The following is a 20983-nucleotide window of genomic DNA, read 5'->3' on the forward strand; positions in this document are numbered from 1 at the left end:
ATGTTTTAGTATGTTTATAACTGTAGAAATGCATTAGGAGTAGTAACTAGTGTGTTATGGGTTAGATGGAATGATAGAGGAGTATCATCCCCAGAGACTGTATATTGTTACAGGAGATAGCTCATAAGAGAGGGAGGACAGCTAACTGTACACAATATGGGGATTTAATTGAACATTACATTTACCCAGATCATGGTGAGAGTAGAAGAGATAGTGGTGGCATTTCAGACACTATGGTAAGCGTTCAAGAAACCTGTGACTCAGTTTTGTTAGGTTGGATATTCTTCCCGACTAATTGATCTTCTTCCCAATTTCTAACAGCCGGTGAACACTTCACAGATGAATTCCAAATCAAAGTTAATTTCTCACGTTTACTGAATACAACAGGTTACAGTGAAATGCTTACTTACAGGCTCTAACGAATAGTGCAAAAAAGGTATTAAGTGAACAATAGGTAGGTGAAGAAATAAAACAACAGTTAAAAGACGGCTATATACAGTAGCGAGGCTATAAAAGTAGCAAGGCTACATACAGACACCGGTTAGTCAGGCTGATTGAGGTAGTACGTACATGTACAGTGCCTTGCGAAAGTATTCGGCCCCCTTGAACTTTGCGACCTTTTGCCACATTTCAGGCTTCAAACATAAAGATATAAAACTGTATTTTTTTGTGAAGAATCAACAACAAGTGGGACACAATCATGAAGTGGAACGACATTTATTGGATATTTCAAACTTTTTTAACAAATCAAAAACGGAAAAATTGGGCGTGCAAAATTATTCAGCCCCTTTACTTTCAGTGCAGCAAACTCTCTCCAGAAGTTCAGTGAGGATCTCTGAATGATCCAATGTTGACCTAAATGACTAATGATGATAAATACAATCCACCTGTGTGTAATCAAGTCTCCGTATAAATGCACCTGCACTGTGATAGTCTCAGAGGTCCGTCAAAAGCGCAGAGCATCATGAAGAACAAGGAACACACCAGGCAGGTCCGAGATACTGTTGTGAAGAAGTTTAAAGCCGGATTTGGATACAAAAAGATTTCCCAAGCTTTAAACATCCCAAGGAGCACTGTGCAAGCGATAATATTGAAATGGAAGGAGTATCAGACCACTGCAAATCTACCAAGACCTGGCCGTCCCTCAAAACTTTCAGCTCATACAAGGAGAAGACTGATCAGAGATGCAGCCAAGAGGCCCATGATCACTCTGGATGAACTGCAGAGATCTACAGCTGAGGTGGGAGACTCTGTCCATAGGACAACAATCAGTCGTATATTGCACAAATCTGGCCTTTATGGAAGAGTGGCAAGAAGAAAGCCATTTCTTAAAGATATCCATAAAAAGTGTCGTTTAAAGTTTGCCACAAGCCACCTGGGAGACACACCAAACATGTGGAAGAAGGTGCTCTGGTCAGATGAAACCAAAATTGAACTTTTTGGCAACAATGCAAAACGTTATGTTTGGCGTAAAAGCAACACAGCTCATCACCCTGAACACACCATGCCCACTGTCAAACATGGTGGTGGCAGCATCATGGTTTGGGCCTGCTTTTCTTCAGCAGGGACAGGGAAGATGGTTAAAATTGATGGGAAGATGGATGGAGCCAAGTACAGGACCATTCTGGAAGAAAACCTGATGGAGTCTGCAAAAGACCTGAGACTGGGACGGAGATTTGTCTTCCAACAAGACAATGATGCAAAACATAAAGCAAAATCTACAATGGAATGGTTCAAAAATAAACATATCCAGGTGTTAGAATGGCCAAGTCAAAGTCCAGACCTGAATCCAATCGAGAATCTGTGGAAAGAACTGAAAATTGCTGTTCACAAATGCTCTCCATCCAACCTCACTGAGCTCGAGCTGTTTTGCAAGGAGGAATGGGAAAAAATGTCAGTCTCTCGATGTGCAAAACTGATAGAGACATACCCCAAGCGACTTACAGCTGTAATCGCAGCAAAAGGTGGCGCTACAAAGTATTAACTTAAGGGGGCTGAATAATTTTGCACGCCCAATTCTTCAGTTTTTGATTTGTTAAAAAAGTTTGAAATATCCAATAAATGTCGTTCCACTTCATGATTGTGTCCCACTTGTTGTTGATTCTTCACAAAAAAATGCAGTTTTATATCTTTATGTTTGAAGCCTGAAATGTGGCAAAAGGTCGCAAAGTACAAGGCGGCCGAATACTTTCGCAAGGCACTGTAGATATGGTTAAAGTGACTATGCATATATGATGAACAGAGAGTAGCAGTAGCGTAAAATTGAAGGAGATTATAGGCATGGGCCATGTTAGTAGTAGCAGGGGTTACTTTAGTAGCATTGTTGGGATATCAGTTTATGAGGACTAATGTCACATGGCTTGGTAACTGGGAGACCGATGGGAGTACAGGGGAGGCTGTTATTCAAATGTCACAAATTAGTGATCGTGCCATAAGAGGAGAGTCTATGTTGTCAGGAAATGACCCATGTGTTGCAGTGTGTATATCCTCAGGTGAAAGCAGAGATAACCAAGGGCACGGCTGAATTCTGGAGATTGAGTGTACATCAAGATACACCAGGCGGGGGTGTTGGTACAGCATTGGTTTGGTCCACACACAGTACTTACAGCACCTGCAGCGGTAAAGATTGTCATGTCTCTCCTTGGTGGGTGCATTGTTCTCACGATAAGTGAGGTCCAGCTGCATAATGGGTGAGCTTGAAGACACCATGGCAGAGGAAATGGAGCGAAAGAGAGGGAGCGAGACTAGATTCCACTGTAAGACATGCAGATGGGTTGGGTCTGGGAGCTACTTTAAGCATCATAGTTTGGGTTGGGTTAGCTGCTTTATTGGTTAATGCATCATATGAAAGAGGATAGATGTTGGTGTAATTGTACTCTAAACAACATGTTTAAGGCATTGATGTGAAAGCATATACAGTACTGAGTTACCTTAATAAGAGGATGTAGGATTGTTGCAATGGAGGAGAATTGGGAACAAAGTGAAAATGACATGGCTTGGGAACACCTCTCGGAACCTGGGGCCAGAAAGGGGAAGACTGGGCGAAAGCATGAGAAGGCTTTTTAGGGATTTCATTTTTGTGGAATCCAGCAGAAAAGTATCCTGGAGAAATAGAGTCAGGTGAAGAGGGAGTGGGAATTGTCATGGTCTCAGTCTTTGGTTTTCATGCATATATAATAATGCACAGCTTACCACATTGTTAATAGTATTATGTTTTGTGTGTTTTTGTTGCTTTCCAAGTCTTGTGCTATCACTCTCGTAGGAAACAGAAGGAGAGAGTGGAGAAACAAAAAGCAGCTCCAAATGACATGGAACAAGACAGCAGATTCAGCTGAAATGTCATTTTGTTGTGTGATTAGAGATGGAAATAAGATTGTGTATGGTGTGATCATAGACCAGGCCATAACTCTCCGAGTTTGTAAACCTCCCGGTGGTGAATGTTTTTTTTATCATTGTTCGTTCATTTATAATCATGTTTTATTTATATTTTATTTATTCATTTTCGTTATCATTTTTTGTTCATTCATAAGCAATTTCTTGCTTTTTCTTGCTTCCCCCACAACAGGGGAAGCCATGTCTGTGTCTGATTTACAGCTGTATCGACCCTTTGGGAAGAATTAAACTTGGTTAAGCTTCACTAGTGTCCGTGAGTTATTTCCTCTGAAAATTAGAACCTAACAGTATAGTTGTTTTCTTCAAATATATATATATTTTTTTACCAATGATTTTTCTTGTTGGTTGTGGTTGTCAGAGGTCGTCACCAGAGAAATGCTCACTACAAAACCGTAGATCCAGTCTTTAGATGGGAGTGTTTATGCATCTTTGCAGGACAACTAACCAAAGCCTCAGTAAATCTGTGTCCAAAGGAAGTCCGTGAGAAGATATCGGACTGTGTTTTGTCTTTGCGTTGTCACATGTTGGGATTTCACATCTGCAAACCATTTTCAACAATATTCAGCTATTAACCTAACAAAAACTACTTCTGTCCCGTTTTCATCGCCTGGCTGAACTCATGACTGACTATCAACGTAGCTAGCTAGGTACCTAGGACTGTATCTGTGCCAGTAGCGTTCCCCCTATTTACACACTCGCAGTAGCGAGAGGAATTGGATTGAAGAAGTACATGGATGGTAGCGAATATACTTGAGCTGTAAATTATCGCTCGAGTTCAACTAAATTTCATGTGTACAACATCTAAAGACTATACTGGAGCAATAGAGCATTTGTTCATGTTTTTGGATGCCCCGGAACTCCAGAATGAGGCTGAGGATGTCAATTGCTGGTGGGGTAAGTTTTTCAAAACCAAGTGAAATTCCCCCCCAAATTTCTGCACCCTTCTATAACATGCCATTTACATCAAAAATACAGATTAGGGTCCTAAATAGCGAAATTCTCCATTCACTCCAACATAATGTATCTTAACCGATTTGTGCTTGGATGGCTTGAACCTCCTTCAATCATTTTCACTGGACATTTCATTTCAACACTAAAGCAAGATGGCTGCGCTTCTTTGAATCACATACATGAGGATTCTATTCTCTTTGTCCACTTTGAAAGAAAGTTTGCAATTAATTGATTTTGACCTAACTAGTAATGGCAATCCTTTTGTCCTATTATTCCTGCACAGAAATCAAGGACACTTCCTGCAGCTCTTCAAGATACAGAATGTCTTCTCTGAGGCAGTACAGCCAATCATCAGTGCTCCCTCTGCCAATGACCAGAAACCCCTACAACATGCCTACAATAAGTGCCTTCTGTACAGAGGACAATGTGTCAGAATGTATCTCATACATCAATCGGGTAAGAGACCTCAAATGTTTTAATTCATAAAAGATGTCACAATGATGTCATTGCAACCTTTGTTGCCTGCTGGGTTCATGCTTGCTTTCATGTGTTAGATGCCAGTAGCTAACCGCTAAGCTGCATGTCTGATCCCATCCCTGATTTGCCTCTGCAGGAGGTATCCTCTCTGGGCTTTCCATTGCTTTGCACAGAGTCTAACAACGGTCCTGAACTGAATCTGGTGGCCGTGCTGAATAACGTGTACAACCTGCTCCAGCTGCACCGCCGGTGCCTGCAGACAGTGGAGGACATTGAAGTGGAACAGGTCAAGTCCAACAGCAACATGGACTATCTGCAGCTCAGCAACACTAGACTGAAGGTTTGGCCTTGACTTACTCACTCGCTAACCTTCTTAGTTTATTATCCTTTATTTATTCTCTTAGTCCTGTCTATGCACATCAATTGCTGTTCAAACATGATTTACCCTTACGCAAACACATAACACATTATAAAGCGTGGACATGTAGTTTTATTAGGAATTCTAGCTTTGTAATTAAAACCACAGTTTTTATATATTTGTTTTTATATGAATCCTTATAGGATCAACTTGAACTCTCCAAGAGGGAAAACACTGGACTTCTTGAGAGAGAACGTCAGCTACAGCTGAAAGTGAAGAGCTTACATAACTGCCTGAAAAATGAAAAAGAAGAGGTACGCTTCGTTGATTTATATGGAAACTTGAGATAAGATTAGAATATCTAGTACCAGTCTATTTATTCCTAGAAAGGATTATCATGTAATAGCCTACTTGTATTGTTTTCGTGCCAGGTACAGAAACTTCAAAGCATCATAGCAAGCCGTGCCACTCAGTACAATCATGACATGAAGAGGAAAGAAAGGGAGTTCGGCAAACTAAAGGAGCGCCTGAATCAGCTTCTGATCGACAAAAAGGATAAGAAACAAAGTAATCATTCAAGTTATGCTTCATCCTCTGATCGCCCATTTTTGTTTAATACGTTAATATTTTCCTTTTCACCAAATGCTATGCATCATACAGTTGATACTGTGGTGGAAGTTGACCTATGTGTAATTTCTCTATTCTAGCGTTTGAAGTATTGAACTACGTGGGAAGATCGGATGGGAAGAGAAGCCTTTGGAAAACTGGGAAGACTGAGGCCAGGTAACTATGTATACTGAACCAAAATATTAATTATGTAATAATTTCAAATCAGTCAATTTAAATAAATGAATTAGACCCTAATCTATGAATTGTACGTGACTGGGCAAGGGCGCAGCCACGTGTGAGCCTGGGAGGGTATAGGCCCACCCACTTGGGAGCCAGGCCCAGCCAATCAAAACAATTTTTTTTCCAACAAAAGGGCTTTATTACAGACAGAAATGCATGTCAGTTTCATCAGTTGTCCGCGTGACTGGTTTCAGACGATCCTGCAGGTGAAGAAGCCGGATGTGGAGGTCCTGGGTTGGCATGGTTACACGTGGTCTGCGGTTGTGAGCAAGGTTGGACGTACTGCCTAGTTCTCTAAAACAATGTTGGAGGCGGCTTGTAGTAGAGAAATTAACATAAAATTCTCTGGCAACAACTCTGGGGACATTCCTGCAGTCAGCATGCCAATTGCATACTCCCTCAAAACCTGAGACATTTGTGACATTGTGTTATGTGACAAAATGGCACATTTTAGAGTGCCATTTTATTGTCCCCAGCATAAGGTGTAATGATCATGCTGTTTAATCGGCTTCTTGATATGCCACACCTGTCAGGTGGATGGATTATCTTGGCAAAGGAGAAATGCTCACTAACAGGGATATAAATACATTTGTGCAGAAAATATGAGAGAAATACGCTTTTTGTACATATGGAACATTTCTGTGATCTTTTATTTCAGCTCATGAAACATGGGACAAATACTTTACATGTTGTGTTTTTTTGTCTCATACTGGCACTCATGACATTACCAATTACTTCCATCTACAGTGAGCTCCAAAAGTATTGGGACAGGGACAGTGTTTGTTGTTTTTGCTCTGTACTCCAGCACTTTGGATTTGACAATGAGGTTAAAGTGCAGACTTTGCAGGCTTTAATTTGAGGTTATTTTCTACCAAATTAGCGCTTTTTGTACATAGCCCCCCCCCCCCCCCATTTTAGGGGACCAAAAGTATTGTTACAAATTCACTTGTGTATTAAAGTGCATCAAGCTTGTGACTGACAAATTTGTTTGATGCGTTTGCAGTTTTCTTTGGATGTGTTCCAGATTATTTTGTGCCCAATGGAAATGAATGGTAAATAATGTATTGTCATTTTGGAGTCACCTTTATTGTAAATAAGAGTCGATTATGTTTCTAAACACATCTACATTAATGTGGATGCTACCATGATTACGGATAATCCTGAATGAATCGTGAATAGTGATGAGTGAGAAAGTTAGACGCACAAATATCATACCCTCCCCAAAATGCTAACCACTGTTATTGTAATGGTGAGAGATAAGCATGTCTTGGGGGTATAATATTTGTGTGTCTAACTTTCTCACTCATCATTATTCACGACTCATTCAGGATTATCCGTAATCATTAATGTAGAAGTGTTTAGAAATATATTCTATTCTTATTTACAATAAAAGTGACTGCAAAATCACACACTCCATTATTTACCATTTATTTATATTGGGCACAAGCTTGAAGTAGTCATTGCGTGCTATGAATATGGGAATTTGTCACAATACTTTTGGTCCCCTAAAATGGATGGGACTATGCACAAAAAGTGCTGAAATTTCTAAACGGTTCACCCGATTTGGATGAAAATAACCTCAAATTAAAGCTGATAGTCTGCACTTTAACCTCAGTCATTGTAACATTTCAAATCCAAAGTGCTGGAGTACAGTGCCAAAATAACAAAAAATGTGTCGCTGTCCCAATACTTTAGAAACTATTGCTTGGTTTGTGATTGTAAGCTTATCTCGTCTAGCATTTTAAGCATAGGATCTGGGATAGTGTATAGAAACCTTCAATATGCTTCAAGATGTAAATCTTATTGAAACTGCCATACATATACATATATATATATATAGATAGATAGATAGATAGATAGATAGATAGATAGATAGATAGAGTTGAAGTCGGAAGTTTAAATACACCTCAGCCAAATACATTTAAACTCAGTTTTTTACAAATTCTAGTAAAAATGGTTTTAGGTCAGTTAGGATCACCACTTTATTTTAAGAATGTAAAATGTCAGAATAATAGTAGAGAGAATCATTTATTTCAGCTTTTATTTCTTTCATCACATTCCCAGTGGGTCAGAAGTTTACATACACTCAATTAGTATTTGGTAGCATTGCCTTTAAATTGTTTAACTTAGGTCAAACATTTCTAAGTTGGGTGAATTTTGGCACATTCCTCCTGACAGAGCTGGTGTAACTGAATCAGGTTTGTAGGCCTCCTTGCTCGCATGCACTTTTTCAGTCCAGCTCACAATTTTTTTAAAGGATTTAGGTCAGGACTTTGTAGTGGCCACTCCAATACCTTGACTTTATTTTCCTTAAGCAATTTTGCCACAACTTTGGAAGTATGCTTGGGGTCATTGTCCATTTGGAAGACCCATTTGCGACCAAGCTTTAACTTCCTGACTGATGTCTTGAGATGTTGCTTCAATATATCCACATAGTTTTCCTGCCTCATAAAGCCATCTATTTTGTGAAGTGCACCAGTCCCTCCTGCAGCAAAGTAACCCCACAACATGATGCTGCCATCCCCATGCTTCACGGTTGGGATGGTGTTCTTCGGCTTGCAAGCATCCCCCTTTTTCCTCCAAACATAACGATGGTCATTATGGCCAAACAGTTCAATTTTTGTTTCATCAGACCAGAGGACATTTATCCAAAAAGTTTGATCTTTGTCCCCATGTGCAGTTGCAAAACGTAGTCTGTTTTTTTTATGGCGTTTTTGGAGCAGTGGCTTCTTCCTTGCTGAGCGGCCTTTCAGGTTATGTCGATATAGGACTCGTTTTACTGTGGATGAAGATACTTTTATACCTGTGTCCTCCAGCATCTTCACAAGATCCTTTGCTGTTGTTTTGGGATGAATTTGCACTTTTTGCACCAAAGTACGTTTATCTCTAGGAGACAGAACGCGTCTCCTTCTTGAGAGGTATGATGGCTGCATGGTCCCATGGTGTTTATACTTGCAGACTATTGTTTGGACAGATGAACATGATCCCTTCAGGTGTTTGGAAATTGCTCCCAAGGATGAACCAGACTTTTTTCTGAGGTCTTGGCTGATTTCTTTTGATTTTCCCATGACGTCAAGCAAAGAGGCACTGAGTTTGAAGGTAGGCCTTGAAATATATCCACAAGTACAGCTTCAATTGACCTAAGTGATGTCAGTTAGCCTATCAGAAGCTTCTAAAGCCATGACGTAATTTTCTGGAATTTTCCAAGCTGTTTAAAGGCACAGTCAACTTAATGTATATAATCTTCTGACCCACTGGAATTGTAATACAGTGTATTATAAGCGAAATAATCTGTCTGTAAACAATTGTTGGAAAATTACTTGTGTCATGCACAAAGTAGATGTCCTAACCGACTTGCCAAAACTATTGTTTGTTAACAAGAAATTTGTGATGGTTGAAAAACAAGTTTTAATGACTCCAACCTAAGTGTATGTAAACTTCCGACTTCAACTGTATGTACTCCCTATGGAAGTCCCAATCACGGCTGGTTGTGATATTGCTTGGATTCGAACCATGGTGTCTTGTGATCCCTCAAGCACTGCGATGCAGTGCCTTAGACCCCTGCACCACTTGGAAGCCCCCATCATCACATGCACTGAGAAAAGACTAACCACAGGTGAATTTCTTTATTTTTCAGACATGAGGGAGAGATGTATAAGACTCTACTGAACGACTACGACAGTCGCCACAAGGACCTATTGATGGAGAACGCAGAGTTAAAGAAAGTATTACAGCAGATGAAAAGGGATATGGTCACCATTTTGAGCCCCAGGAAACCTAGCCAAAGTGGCGAGAAACATGATGACAGTCTAGAACAGGTTTGTCTAGTAGTATTGTCTTTGTCATGGGTACCCAATATGCTGTACCGGATGGTGTATTTGGTATCTACAGTCCCCTCCATATGTGTGTGGACAGTGAGGTTAACATTTTTAAATGGTCTCTAAGATAACATTTTTCATTTGGCTCTATACTCCCGCATTTTGGATTTGAAATCAAATGTTTGAGGCAACAGTACAGAATGTCACCTATTTATTTGAGGGTATTTTCACACCTGATTTACCATTTCAAAATGAAGCACATTAGGTATCTAGTCCCCCTATGTGAAGTCATAACTATTTGGGCAAATTCACTATGACTCAACAAACTCGTTGGATGCATTTGCAGTTTGCTTTTGTTATGTTTTGGGTTATGTCAAATTGTAGAAACCTCTCAAGGATGACCAATGGAAACAGGATGTAACTAGGGTTGCACATTTTGGGGAATATTCAGGGGTGGAAACTTTCCGTGGGAATTAACGGGAATATATGGGAATTAACAAGGATATATGCAAATTTATATTAATACCATTTAAATGTAGATTGTTTTGCATTGGATATATTTAAGTAGACATAATTGAAAATTATTAAATCCTTCCAATAGAAAAATATATATAATAATTGTTACGAATTGAACTTTAATTAAATAAGTTGACTCTTTGCATGGGATGATTTCACTGAACAACAAAAGAAAGGGAATATTGAATGATCCATCATATCTCCCCAAAAAACGTTTTCATCATACGTCTGTAAAATTATAGTCTAGAAACTAAAGCTTTGGTTGTCTTCCTCTCAGGCCTCCATGTATTCTCCCTGGACCTCCTCAATGTCCACCTCTTGAACATCATACTGAGGCCTCGTCTTCACTGTCACTTTCCAACCTAGTTGAGGATGGCTCGTTGTCAGGCTCAAATTTGGCCAGATGGCCACCATTTTTTCAACCCTTGCCTCAGCCTGTTGCGTGGTTTTGTGTGTGTTCCCAAACAAGGACCAGTTGCGCTCTGAGGAGGCTGATGTTGGTGGGATTTGGAGGATGATTGAGGCAACAGGAAAAAGAGCCTCAGATCCACAAAATCCCTTCCACCAGGTGGCTGATGATATGTTGGCACGACTGCCATATTGCATTTCCATCCCAAAGTCCTGACCAAACTGCAAAGAACCTTGGTCTCATCCAGGCGGCGAGACACAGTAGTGATGACACCATTGATCTCTGCTCCAGACAGGATGCTCCTGCCAGCATACTTGGGGTCCAACATATACGCTGCGGCGTGTTTGGGGTTCAGGCAGAACCTCAGTTTCCTCTGCTTTTTTATTTAATTTAACTAGGCAAGTCAGATAAGAACACATTTTTATTTTCAATGACGGCCTAGGAACAGTGGATTAACCCCCCCTCCCCCCATGGGTGTTGCTGGGCAGCTTCAATGTGCTGCACTTATTCTTCTCACTTTGCTTGGTGAGGTAGATTGCTGCTCTAACTTGATGACCCTTCACAAACCTAACCATTTCCTTGACTCTCTTGTAGAGTGTATCCACTTTGTTCAGTGCCATGATGTCCTTGAGGAGCAGATTCAATGCATGAGCAGCACAGCCAATGGGTGTGATGTAAGGGTAGGACTCCTCCACTTTAGACCAATCAGCCTTCATGTTCGCCGCATTGTCGGTCACCAGTGCAAATACCTTCTGTGGTCTGCAATGTAGAGACCGGAGTGTCTGTTGTCCCTTGTGTCTGTGCTCTTGTAGAATACTGGTTGAGGGATGGAGATGTAGTTAATTAATCTTTGGCCCTCGAACAGTTTACCACCCATCAGAGATGATTTGATTTGCTTGACCTTCACTTTAAATCTGTTGAACTCTGCATCCAGCATATGAGTAGATAAAGCATGTCTGGTTAGAGTGGTGTGTGCTGGGGGAAGAACATTCAAAAAATCTCTTCCAATACACATTGCCTGTGAGCATCAGAGGTGAAACAGGTGAACAGCTCAAGCAAGACATTCATCAGCCATTCTCTGAATACATTCCTCCATTGAGTCAAAAAAACTTCTCATTCCAGGAGGACCATGAGCTGTTGCTATCGATAAGGTGTCTGATTCATAATTTTCACCTCTGACCAAAGTCCCTCTAATTCTATTCTAGATTGCTTGTTGTGAGCGCTGAGGGAACTTTATGCACTTGGCCAGATGATTCTGCTTCTATGTTGCATTCTTCACATGTGATTCGGCACAGTATTTGTATACAGCTTTTCATTCTACATTAGCTGCATATTCCTGTAAAAATTTGACAAATTTGTAAAAAAAAAACAAACAACAAATACAATTCCATGTACAGATAAATAGTTAAGCAGTTAGATTAAACAACTCCTTTGTAAGAGAAATGTTTTAAATGAAACATGTATGGAAACATGTGAATTAACACTCCTCAGTTAATAGGCTCAAGCAAGCTAAAACCCACATGGTAGCAAAAACTAACTAGCAGAAATTGTTAACAAGTTAGACATTTTTTAAACACAATTTGCTGTAGGTTACTATTTACCAGTTAACAAAAAATGTATGTCGTATAAAATAGTTCACAACTGAAATTACCCCGGCATAGTTTTAAAACCATCTGCACACAAAAATAGTACACTATATAAAGGTGACTGCTTAATTAAATAAATTAACCAATTAATAGTCTATGCCTGTTGTCACGACATCTCTCTGCAACAGACCAGCTCAGAAGAGGATGAGGTGTGTGACTCAAGTAGAGAGAGCCTGGAGCTGTCCTGTGAGCATGCAAGGGAACAGCTCACCAATAGCATTCGCCAGCAGTGGAGGAGACTAAAGAGCCACGTGGAGAGACTGGACAGCCAAGGTATTCTTTGTCACATACTACTCACATCATCCCTAGAGGGCAGCCACTTGTGAGGTTTTGTTAGCCTTGTTTGCTTACCACCGGAGAAAGAGGTCACTCAGGATGCTCAGTTTTATTGTCTGTGGTATTATAGTTTTGTTATAAATAACATGAAAGACTACCGGACTTTGAGTTGATTAAATGTCCACTTAAAGCTCAACTGAACAGTGATACAAATCGCTTGTTATAAGTAATGTCAGTTGATGGGTGGTCATTTTACTCTGTTATCAGCCAAATCAAATGAAAAGAGTCCAATAAAAGTGGTAGCCACTGTCTGTGAAACATGAACCAACTGACACCTCTAGTGGTTCTTTGAGGAGAAGCTGTTTTTTATTTGTATATTTTTCAAACCCAGACCTTCATGTTTTTTAAATCCATTAGTTAAACCTATTATTACCGTAATCATAAACAATAAACCATCTCAGAATCACTGGTAATGTTGTGATGTGATTCCTGTCCAGCATCCTTGCTAGGGGAGAGAGCCAACATGAACGCCATCCCCAAAGAGGTCCATGAAGAGGAGATGGACAGGCTGAAACTGGAGATCCAGCAGTATAAAGACTTCATCCACACGCAGCAGCAGCTCCTGCAGGTATACACTTAACTCTCTTCTCTATGATGCTGCTTGAGTTCAATACTTATTCAGCCTTGTTTGTTTTGAATTAATCTGGCTATTACACCTACAGTGTCTTATCTACCTCATTCTAGCAGACCTGTAAATCTGTCTACCTATTGTCTCAATAGATTGATCTATCAGCATAGACATTCAAGTAAATGGAAAATACTTATTAACAACTCAAGATCTTGGGACTATAAGGTTCTATTTTACATTTTTGTCAAAAATGAGTTCACATATAATTGATATTTTAGATGTGTTCATATGTCTGTGAAGTTAGATTTTAGAAAGAGTGCATTTTAAGTGGGAAAAAATGACAAACTACAAAATGATGAGGTTCTGTCTGCAATCCAATCACAAGCCTGAACAAATACAAACGGACCAATCAGAACACGTCTTTGCTATCTCCTTCTATTATGGCCTTGTCTAGTCAGTAATAATGGCACGGAAAGCAAAAAAAAACACTTGTCAGAAATCTTAAAGTAAATGATGTTGTCTGGTGACAGTAATTCGTTTGATCATAAATATTTATTGTATTTGATGTGTTCTGACTATCATGTACGTATTTAAATAGTTTGTCAGAAACAGCAATATAATAAATGCCTTACCTTTGATGATCTTCTTCTGTTGGCACTCCAAAAGGTCCCAATTACTTCATAAATGGTCCTTTTGTTCGATAATGTCCTTCTTTATATCCATAAAAACTCAGTTTAGCTGGCGCGCTTCAGTCAATAATCCATCCAGTTTCCCTCCATCAAAATGCATACAAAATGAATCCCAAATGTTACCAATAAACTTTTCCAATCAAGTCAAACAAAGTTTATAATCAAACCCTAATACTTAAATAAACATTCAAATGTAAGACTGAGAATCGTTATTGTCTTTACCGGAGGAAAATACCAAAGAACGCGCTCTCATTCACGCGCTTGGAAACACTACAGCCAAAATGGGAGCCACTTAGAAAAACTACAATTTCTGGCTAATTTTTCCAAAAACCAGCCTGAAACTCTTTCTAAAGACTGTTCTAGTGGAACCATAGGAACTGCAATCTGGGAGGACTTCGCCTTATAATATAAGTGACAGCCATTGAAAATAGTGGTAGGCTGAATTTGTTTTGTTTTTTTGGGGCAGGGTTGTCCTCGGGGTTTCGCATGCCATATCAGTTCTGTTATACTCACAGACATTATTTTAACAGTTTTAGAAACTTTAGAGTGTTATCCAAATCTACCAATTATATGCATATCCTAGCTTCTGGGCCTGAGTAACAAGCAGTTTACTTTGGGCACACTTTTGATCCGGACGTAAAAATACTGCCCCCTACCCAAGAAGGGTTAAGTAGAGATACTGTGGTGCAAAATAACAAAAATAAATAACAATATGGGGATGAGGTAGTTGGGTGGGCTATTTACAGATGGGCTGTGTACAGGTGCAATGATCGGTAAGCTGCTCTGACAGCTGATGCTTCAAGTTAGTGAGGGAGATATAAGTCTCTAGCTTCAGTGATTTTTGCAATTCGTTCCAGTCATTGGCAGCAGAGAACTGGAAGGAGTTGGCTTTGGGGATGACCAGTGAAATGTACCTGCTGGTGCTCGTGCTATGGGTGGGTGCTGCTATTGTGACCAGTGAGCTAAGATAAGGCGGGGCTTTACCTAGCAAAGACTTATAGATGACCTGGAGTGGGTTTGGCGACAAATATGAAGCGAGGGCCAGCCAACAAGAGCATACAGGTCGCAGTGGTGGGGTGTATATGGGGCTTTAGTGACACAACGGATGGCACAGTGATATACTACATCCAATTTTCTGAGTAGAGTGTTGGAGGCTGTTTTGTAAATGCCATCGCCGAAGTCAAGGATCGGTAGGATAGTCAGTTTTACGAGGGTATGTTTAGCAGCGTAAGTGAAGGAGGCGTGTTGCGAAATAGGAAGCTGATTCTAGATTTAATTTTGGATTGGAGATGCTTAATGTGAGTCTCAGGATTTTTATACTCTGCAACTTTAGGACCTTTATGGGTTATGAAAGAAGAATCCACTACAAAACAGATCTGGGATGTGAAAACATTGATGCTTTAATATCTCAGAACTTTGCTTTGCACCGATAGAACATTATAGTCCCAAGGTCACGAACTGCTACCTCACTTGTCAGTAATAATCAGTTGTCTGTAATTCTCCCTCCTAATCCTCAGTCTCCACTGCTCTGTGTGTTCTGTTCTCACAGCAGCAGCTGAACTCCCCATGTGACGATGAGACAGCCTCGCTGCTCAACGACTGCTACATGCAGGAGGAGAAGGAGCGCCTCAAGGAGGATTGGAAGTCCTTCGAAGAAAAAAGGAAGAACTTTGAGGCGGAAAGGAGGAACTTCACAGAGGCAGCCATAAGACTGAGCCACGAGGTAAAGAGAGTGTACAAGAGGGCAGATAACTTGGAAATTTGATTACTTGCAATTTCATGAATTATTTTATTTCAAAGTGAATTATTCAGGCTAATATTCAAACATTTGTCCTGCAGAGAAAAGCATTTGAGGAGGACCGCGCCACATGGCTCAAACATCAGTTTTTAAACTTGACTCCATTTGGAGACCAAATGAAACCACAGATGTCAAAGTCTCAAAGTGCCTTATCAGGATGTAAGTAATTAGCTCCTCCTGAATACCATCAGCACCAAGCTGGAGGACATGGCTCTTCTTTCATATCAGTCAAATCAAATAGAAAGCATTTGTCTCTGAACATTTCATAAAGCGACCTGCACCGAAATTCCCAAAAGAGAAAGTCTACTGTAGGGCACATTGGTGGAATTGGTGAAAACTGTTTTGTCTGGTTATTGACACATCATGACTTATTTAATATCTTTTGCCAGGGGCTGAGTCAGAGGTTAGGCCTGTGTCGACTCCAGCAAAGTTAAATAAATCACTATCCCACACGGCTTTCTCCACATCCAGAGCCTCCCCAGCGAAGACGCCATCCACGGCAGATCTGTATCGCACACACCGCCTTATCCCAGAAAAAAGGTACCCTACACATGATATAGATATTCATAACAGGTACACGTTACAGTGCAGCACTCAACACAATTGCAAAACGAAAACAAACTAATTGCAAAAGGAAACTAACAAAGCAGAGCTTAAATCAATTGAAGCAACCGTCTCATACATATGTAGATAGATGTCCTCTGTATGCACTGACTGTTTGTTGCTCTGGTTTAGAGGAACTGCTAGCTAAATAACTATAATGTCAAGAATTCAAGACTTTGCTCTCGATGTGGATGAAGACGTAATGCTGTATAAAATCTTCTTTCCAGCCCAAGCACAATCCACCCAAAGCAAGACTCCAGCATCCTTCGCAATGGTGACATTCCTGCCCAGCTCCGACACGTGAATGGAGGAGCAAATTGCTGAGCATACACATTCACGGGAGATAGAAATGGCTCCATTTAAACACAGGGATAGACACCTTGGCCTTTTCCCATGACAATCCATGCTCTTCAACCATTCAATATTAAGTGTAGTATCAAAGGTAGTCAGACACACTTAAATGGAAACGCCAAACACAAAATATATTTAGTTCTTGTTTGTAGAACTTTATAAAATAAAAATCTATAATTTAACTAGACAAAAAGGACCCGGGCAGACGAGGCCCCTGCCTTAGTTTTGATAGAGCCATAATATTTTGGCTGCTGAGTGGCTCATTGTAAATGACAGGAACAAATTAGTGTGGTTTTTAATGTAATGTTGGTGTTTCTAGAAGTCGTTTTGTATATATTTAATGTCAAATGTCTTTGTTGTATTACCTTTTTGTTAAGGTCATGTAGTTTTATAAAGTTGAATGTTTATCCGTAGGCACTCTGTAAGAGCGTAATGTATTTATCATGGTCAACATTGTTTCCCCCTTAAATATTTGATAGCATCTTAGAATGTACTTTTATTTCAATGCTGCTGATACACCAAAGGCAATAAGATATATTAGTTCTGTCAATTTCATAAATACATTTAAATTGTGTCTTTCCCCTTGAAGTGATTGTGGTGATGATGACAAAACAATATTGCTCAAGGCTATTGTGTTTATTGTTGTTGATGCAGCGCACGGAACAGTCACAGCGAGGGGGATGCACTTTATAACTGCATATATCACTTTGAAAGTGTTTTCTGCATTGATTTCTTATTTTACAATTCACCATGAAAAGTGATTGCCATTAGATTGCTGTTGTTAGAGGGCTATAATATTTTAGAGACCATCTTTGAATGCACAGTTGGATTTATTACAATTTGAATGGTCAAGATCTCAGTGATGTGAAATGATGTATTTTCTGTTAGAAAGGTTACATAGTATCTGCTCCACCAGAGCTCTAAGCACACTGCTCAGAGCAGCAACAGGTCACATGGGCTTCTGCCTTCTCCCTCAGGTCCACACTCTAATCATAGATGCTGCTCAGATATTCAGAGCGGTTCAGGTTGGAATCTGTAATATGAAAGAAAGTAAGAAATCAGTATTTTTTGAATACATCACATACAGTATGGTGTCTTCAGTAAAACAGTTGCCCATTCTAGATTCACTGACTGCCAGGCAGTGGAATTGTGTAGGTGGTCCTCACTGGGAGGCAGACAGTGCAGGACATGCTTAACAGTAGCATTTGGACTTCTTGCCATCAACAATCACCTGCTTCTCCAGCTTCAGACTCAGGATTCATGTGACATTCTGGGATAGAGAGGTACAGTAATAATGTTAACTAAATGAACTGACATTTGTTAAAGTGATGCAACATCGGCAGTTCTCGGAAGAAAGCACCCAAGAATGGGCAAAGCTGATTGGGCTCTGGAGGCCACTAGGTGTTCCGTACTCCTGTCTGACTTCCCCATCAGCCTTTCCACAGATTCAACAGGTCTGTCCCTTCATTCAGTCCACAACTTGAAACTGAGTGCCAAAATCATACGATTTAAAACTTCTCTAGCTTATGTTTTAGTACCCTTTAAAAGCACTAACCTTTTGGTGACATTTGGTTGGGGGGCACTTCACCTAGTCTTAAAGTGAATTTCCTGCAATTCTATTTTGCCGTGGGGCGGAGATGTTTTAGTTTCACATCTGAATCCTAGGTTTCTTCCTTGGTTCCTTCCTTTCTATGGAGTTTTTCCTAGCCACCGTGCTTCTACATCTGCATGCAAATCAAATGTATCTATATAGCCCTTCTTACATCAGCTGATATCTCAAAGTGCTGTACAGAAACCCAGCCTAAAACCCCAAAGAGCAAGCAATGCATGTGTAGAAGCACGGTGGCTAGGAAAAACTCCCCAGAAAGGCCAAAACCTAGGAATACACCTAGAGAGGAACCAGGCTATGAGGGGTGGCCAGTCCTCTTCTGGCTGTGCCGGGTGGAGATTTTAACAACATGGGCAAGATGTGCATATGTTCATAAATGACCAGCATGGTCAAATAATAATAATCACAGTAGTTGTCGAGGGTGGAACAGGTCAGCACCTCAGGACTAAATGTCAGTTGGCTTTTCATAGCCGATCATTGAGAGTATCTCTACCACTCCTGCTGTCTCTAGAGAGTTGAAAACAGCAGGTTTACGACAGGTAGCACATCCGGTGAACAGGTCAGGGTTCCATAGCCGCAGGCAGAACAGTTGAAACTGAAGCAGCAGCACGGCCAGGTGGACTGGGGACAGCTAGGAGTCATCATGCCAGGTAATCCTGAGGCATGGTCCTAGGGCTCAGGTCCACAGAGAGAGAGAATTAGAGAGAGCATGCTTAAATTCACGCAGGACACCGGATAAGTACTCCAGATATAACAGACTGACCCTAGCCCCACGACACAAACTACTGCAGCATAAATACTGGAGGCTGAGACAGGAGGGGTCAGGTGGCCCCATCCAATGATACCCCCGGACTGGGCCAAACAGGCACGATATAACCCCACTCACTTTGCCAAAGCACAGCCCCCACACCACTAGAGGGATATCTTCAACAACCAACTTACCATCCTGAGACATGGCCGAGTATAGCCCACAAAGATCTCCGCCACAGCACAACCCAAGGGGAATCGCCAACCCAGACAGGAAGACCACGTCAGTGACTCAAACCACTCAAGTGACACACCCCGCCTAAGGACGGCACGGAAGAGCACCACCTACTGAAGAGATGAGTCTTCAATAAAGACTTAAAGGGTGAGACCGAGTATGCGTCTCTCACATGGTAGGCAGACCATTCCATAAAAATGGAGCTCTATAGGAGAACGCCCTGCCTCCAGCTGTTTGCTTAGAAATTCTAGGGACAATTAGGTGACCTGCGTCTTGTGACTGTAGCATATGTGTAGGTACTATGTATGGCTGGACCAAATCGGAAAGATAGGTAGGAGCAAACCCATGTAATGCTTTGTAGGTTAGCAGTAAAACCTTGAAATCAGCCCTTGCCTTAACAGGAAGCCAGGGTAGGGAGGCTAGCACTGGAGTAATATGATACTTTTTTGGGTTCTAGTCAAGATTCTAGCAGCCGTATTTAGCACTAACTGAAGTTTATTGAGTGCTTTATCCGGGTAGCCGGAAAGTAGAGCATTGCAGTAGTCTAACCAAGAAGTATCAAAAGCGTTGATTAATATTTTTGCATTATTTTTGGACAGAAAGTTTCTGATTTTTGCAATGTTACGTAGATGGAAAAAAGCTGTCCTTGAAATGGTCTTGATATGTTCGTCAAAAGAGAGATCAGGGTCCAGAGTAACGCCAAGGTCCTTCACAGTTTTATTTGAGACGACAATACAACCCATCAAGATTTATTGTCAGATTCAACATAATATCTCTTTGTTTCTTGGGACCTAGAACAAGCATCTCTGTATTGTCCGAGTTTAAAAGTAGAAAGTTTGCAGCCATCCACTTCCTTATGTCTGAAGCACAGGCTTCCAGCGAGGGCAATTTTGGGGCTTCACCATGTTTCATTGAAATGTACAGCTGTGTGTCATCCACATAGCAGTGAAAGTTAACATTATGTTTTCGAATGACATCCCCAAGAGGTAAAATAAATAGTGAAAACAATAGTGGTCCTAAAACTGAACCTTGAGGAACACTGACATTTCCAGTTGTTTATCAAACCATCCACAGAGACAAACTGATATCTTTCCTACAGATACGATCTAAACCAGGCCAGAACTTGTCTGTGTAGACCAATTTGGGTTTCCAATCTCTCCAAAAGAATGTGGTGATCGATGGTATCAAAAGCAGCACCTAGGTCTAGGAGCATGAGGACAGATGCAGAGCCTCGGTGTGTAGCCATTAAAAGGTAATTTACCACCTTCACAAGTGCAGTCTCAGTGCTATGATGGGGTCTAAAACCAGACTGAAGCATTTCGTATACATACACAAAATTTTTGAGAGGAATGGGTGATTTGATATAGGCAGATAGTTTTTAAAAATATTTTCTGGGTGTCACGCCCTGATCGTAGATTGCTTTGTAAGTTTCTATTTTTTGTTTGATCAGGGTATGATGTGGGTGTGCATTCTATGTTTGTTTGTCTATGTTTTGTATTTCTATGTATTTGCCGGGTATGGTTCTCAATCAGGGACAGCTGTCTTTCGTTGTCTCTGATTGAGAACCATACTTAGGTAGCCTGTTTTCATACTGTTAGTTGTGGGTGGTTATTTTCTGTTTAGTGTTGGT

The 20983-nt window shown here is 40.6% G+C and overlaps 1 protein-coding gene across 5 annotated transcripts in view; it reads left to right on the top strand.

Moving 5' to 3' along the window:
• LOC139406909 (afadin- and alpha-actinin-binding protein-like) overlaps nucleotides 1-17576 on the top strand; it is a 32043-nt gene extending 14467 nt beyond the window's left edge. Inside the window, exons 1-13 of one of the 5 annotated variants that reach the window (XR_011634041.1) lie at nucleotides 4182-4287; nucleotides 4628-4800; nucleotides 4958-5161; nucleotides 5383-5493; nucleotides 5611-5746; nucleotides 5887-5962; nucleotides 9666-9846; nucleotides 12546-12690; nucleotides 13191-13321; nucleotides 15560-15733; nucleotides 15850-15967; nucleotides 16280-16348; nucleotides 16639-16656. Coding sequence is in view for 4 of the 5 variants with exons in the window: in XM_071150058.1 (XP_071006159.1) it covers nucleotides 4182-4287; nucleotides 4628-4800; nucleotides 4958-5161; nucleotides 5383-5493; nucleotides 5611-5746; nucleotides 5887-5962; nucleotides 9666-9846; nucleotides 12546-12690; nucleotides 13191-13321; nucleotides 15560-15733; nucleotides 15850-15967; nucleotides 16198-16348; nucleotides 16639-16735 (1803 nt within the window). In the remaining variant the exon portion in view is untranslated. Of the gene's footprint in view, nucleotides 1-4181; nucleotides 4288-4627; nucleotides 4801-4957; nucleotides 5162-5382; nucleotides 5494-5610; nucleotides 5747-5886; nucleotides 5963-9665; nucleotides 9847-12545; nucleotides 12691-13190; nucleotides 13322-15559; nucleotides 15734-15849; nucleotides 15968-16197; nucleotides 16349-16638 lie in introns of those variants that run through there. The other 4 variants (XM_071150059.1, XM_071150058.1, XM_071150060.1 and 1 more) reach the window with 4 other exon arrangements.
• The last annotated feature ends 3407 nt before the right edge of the window (nucleotides 17577-20983 follow it).

The sequence above is a fragment of the Oncorhynchus clarkii genome, chromosome 4, assembly GCF_045791955.1.
Source record: "Oncorhynchus clarkii lewisi isolate Uvic-CL-2024 chromosome 4, UVic_Ocla_1.0, whole genome shotgun sequence".
Lineage (NCBI taxonomy): Eukaryota > Metazoa > Chordata > Actinopteri > Salmoniformes > Salmonidae > Oncorhynchus > Oncorhynchus clarkii.